At 45.9% G+C, this 3,970-nt stretch overlaps 1 protein-coding gene across 1 annotated transcript; it reads right to left on the minus strand.

The window, feature by feature from the left end:
* Nucleotides 1-302: 302 nt before the first annotated feature.
* Nucleotides 303-2,929, minus strand: tmem229a (transmembrane protein 229A). The gene is made up of 2 exons (XM_083757638.1): nucleotides 2,218-2,929; nucleotides 303-936 (listed from the first exon to the last, which is right to left on the minus strand). Exons 1-2 carry the CDS (start codon nucleotides 2,791-2,793, stop codon nucleotides 394-396), a joined length of 1,119 nt encoding a protein of 372 aa, XP_083613764.1. The 5' UTR covers nucleotides 2,794-2,929; the 3' UTR covers nucleotides 303-393.
* Nucleotides 2,930-3,970: the final 1,041 nt, after the last annotated feature.

Consider the following 3,970-nt stretch of genomic DNA (forward strand, 5'->3'; position numbering starts at 1 on the left):
ATACTGGGTGGAAACAAATATTATATGTGTAATAAGGTTTAAGTACCAAATGCTACTCCTGATTGTGAATCCATACATATATCATATGTTCAGATTGGATAATTTAATCAAAAGTTACAACAGTTTACATATTTTGGTAGGGCTGATGAGGGTTGGCACCTGACTACGCCCCCTATAGGCCAACTATTTTATTTTGGTGATTGCCACTCGAACCAAAATGGTTCTATAGACCCTCACCTTCAAATTAGTACTGAAAGTGAAACTTTTACATGAGTTGTAAATGACAACTAAATTTAACATGGAGACGGAACCCCACTATCATGGGTCCCTGCACACCACATTGAGAACCACTGAGCTAATACAAATGACATAAAAGTGATTAAGAAATCCCTGTTAGATATGTTTTTTCCCATTGACACCTTCGCGGTGCCGGTCATCATTTGCCCCGCTCTCATCCCCCTCGTCATCTTTGGTGCATCGGATCCTCAGCAAAATGTTAAACAGCCTGTCCTGGTAGAAACTCAGGCAGACCCAGCCGGGCAGGTAGAGGAGCGTTATCAGTCCCATGAAGTTGAGCGGATAGTGCGAGTAGTCCCACGAGCAGGCGCCGATCTGCCTCAGCACCAGTCCCCAGCACAGCTCCCACAGATAGATGAGCCCCGTGTACAAGGGGAGCCTCTGCAGCACGCTCCACCCTCTGCCGAAGTGCAGGCGCAGGTAGAGCCTCATCACCGCCACGCTGCACGTGCCGTACACCAGGAAGGACCAGAGCGACGTGTGGCCGCTCATCCGCCCGTCCCGCTGCTCCACCAGGTCGAAGACGGACGTGAAGACCACCTCGTCCAGGAAGCCGTGCATGCCGAAGAACAGGAAGCGCACGAGCCCGGGAAGGCAGCCGCCGCCGATACTGACGCTGCCCGTCGGGGTGATCTTGACCTGGAGCAGCAGAGGTGCAAATTAAAAAAAAATGTAGTGACTTTTACTTTACTGGAATATTTTTCCAATTTTAAGTACTTTTACTTCTACTCCACTACATCTCAAAGGCAAATGTTGTAGGCCTATACTTTTACTCTGTTACAATTGGAACACTTTAGCTACTTCATATTTAGATATAAACTTGTGACATGGGATATTCTAAATAATTAGTAGGCCTACTTTTTAGTAGGCTACTTAAAGCATAGTTTGATGCCTATATACTTTTGAACTCTTAGACTCATGTTGAATTAATAAAGGACTCTTATTAACAGCGGTATTGATACTTTTAGTAAATAAATTCCTACTTTTTACACCACTGACCCACAGATAAGTAAGCCTGCATGGGACCGAGGCTACCACTGACCTGGGTACAGCAGGGGCGTCATTTGGGGGTCATGGGGATGGCTTTTTCCACCCCCTAGGTTTCATTAATTTAACCTCCGTGTTTTATTCATAGGTATTTCCTCAGATTAATCTGATTTTAGACCCGAGATTTATAGAGACTTGTAATTGTATTCTTTTTGCAACCATACAATCACTGATTTTGGGCATAACAAAAGGTAAAACATTTTATTTTTCTAATGGCAAAGAAAGAAAATGCAGACAACACTAACACGTCATGATCACATTTTATTTTAGGTATTATGTACATTAAAGGAGAATTCCATACTAAAAGGCTTTCTTACCTTTCTTTGTAGTTGTTACGTCCCCACCAAAGAGGTCCAGGTGTTATTTTGTGCAAAAGCTCCTTATTGGCTATTTTCCCTACCATAAGCCCTAAATGAATTGCATTGAATTGAATGGGAATTGAATGGGGCTATGGGGTGTTGTGCTAATTAGCTTATTTCCATCGCTCAAAATTATAATTTCTTTGTATATATCCTCTCTTCATAATGTAAATAATACCCCAAGCAGCACACTTTACTACTTCTTTCGATGGAAATAAGCGAACTAGCATAACACCCCATAGCCCCATTCAATTCCCATTCAATGCAATGCAATTTATTGAGGGCTTATGGTAGGGAAAATAGCCAAAAAGGAGTTTTTGCACAAAAAAACACCTGGGGTGGGGACGTAACAACTACAAAGAAAGGTAAGAAAGATAAGAAAGCATTGTAGCATGGAATTCTCCTTTAACGTCCAATGCAAAAAAAGAGGGGGAAAAAACACAATCAAATCATGCATAGCGATCGCGGACGCGGTTAACAATTTTACGATCGCAACAATAAACGTATACCTTACCTGGTGGAGGAGGTCTTGCTCGTTCGGATTATAGTGTAGCCTCGACAGCCCGCGGTGGAACACTAGGCTGAAGTACAGCGCCAGGACATAGTGAACGGCGAGCTGCGTGGCTGAAACCACCCTCACCCGGTCGGTCAGAGAGGTGCCGATGTTCCCGATGAGGATCTGCAGCCCGATGAACACGGACGGGTAGAAGACCAGATGGAACACGGCAGGCCGGTTTCGGAAACACTTCTTCTGCGCGTAGATCTTCTCCAGGGCGAAGTGGGTCAGCGCGTGCACGACGCATAGGTACGGGGAGGAGAAGCCCACCAGCTGGAGGTCACCGTCGGAGTAAAACCTCCGGAGCGCGGACAGGAACACGTCCAGGGTCACGCCGTGCATCCCGTAGAAATAGAGCTTCATCCATCGGGGAAGCTCTCTCTCCCTCGCCGGCTCCACTGCGTCCTCCCCGGGCTCACTGCTGCTGCCGAGCGGCTCCTCCTCCGGTGGTGGTCGGGGCTTCCTGGCCGTTTTCGCCCCGACGCCGGTGTCTCCTGAGCGGATCCGAGGGCCGTCTCTCCACCGGGTGGCCATGGTCCGACTGAGTCCGGATTGATCTGTTCGTCGTCACCCCTTGTCCCCTTCTCCGACTCCCTGTTTCAAACTAAGTCCCGATGCATTCTCATCCTCTCCTCTCCCGGGACTTTGTTTCCGTGTGTGGCCGTGTGACAAACGGATTTGCAAAAATGCAAATCCGACGCAGCGATGTCCGATCACGAGAGTCCTTGAATCACCTGTCGGTGTATGTGATCTTCTATGGCCAGACCTTAGAGTATATATATACTCTATGGGCCAGACAAGTCTAGAGAAGTGGAGACGGGAGAACTGTGGACAGGGGGGGGGGGGGGGGGGGGGGGAAAGGGGGGTGAGATACACGGCTTACACGCAGTGTGGGCAGGCAGACAGACACTACTACGGTCTGGTCTCTCGCAGGGTAGATTTTTGCCCTGTTATTTTTGCCCTGTTATTGTCTAAGTTAGTTTCGTTTACTTGTAGGCTAATAGATAAGATTGCTTATTGGCGTAGCATAGGTACTTTTCTGAATAGGCTGTAGACTACTTGCTTCCCAACATGTTTTAGTTCAAGCTCCCCCACTTTGATATAGCCTATGCATTTTAGGTCACAGACCTAAAAAAGAAAAGTTGAGTGGGAACCGCGAGGTTCAATCCCAGGCTTCCCCAGAGTTAGGCCCAATCCCAATTGCCTCCCTCAAGCCCTGAGCCCTGCGAGCTCATTGACTTTAATGACGTCAGCTGTAAGTGCTTGAGGGTGAGAGGCTGCAAGGGCTCCAAATTGTTGTGAAAGAAATGGGACAGCACTTTGAAGATGAGTCCGCCATTCATGACACTTTGCATCACTTTATAAAGACTGTCCTTATTCACAGCCAGTGCCTACCTACATGCTTTGCCTATTTATAATATAATTCATAATATGTCTATTATGTCTATTTTAGTATTTAAGCTGATCGTTTTATTATTAGTTTAATAAATACACTTTCCTGTGTGATATGAGTTGTAATATTAATATTAGGGATGCACCGAAATTGAAATTCTTTGCCGAAACCGAATACCGAATATAGGAAACAGTTGGCCGAAAACCGAATACCGAATATCCGAATATGATTAATATTATACATCTTTTTTCCTACCATTGCTGTCATGGCCGTACCTTAAAGCTACCTGATTTATTTAAAATAAATGATTATGGCAAA

This window comes from Protomyctophum parallelum, assembly GCF_964188405.1.
Source record: "Protomyctophum parallelum genome assembly, chromosome: 22".
Lineage (NCBI taxonomy): Eukaryota > Metazoa > Chordata > Actinopteri > Myctophiformes > Myctophidae > Protomyctophum > Protomyctophum parallelum.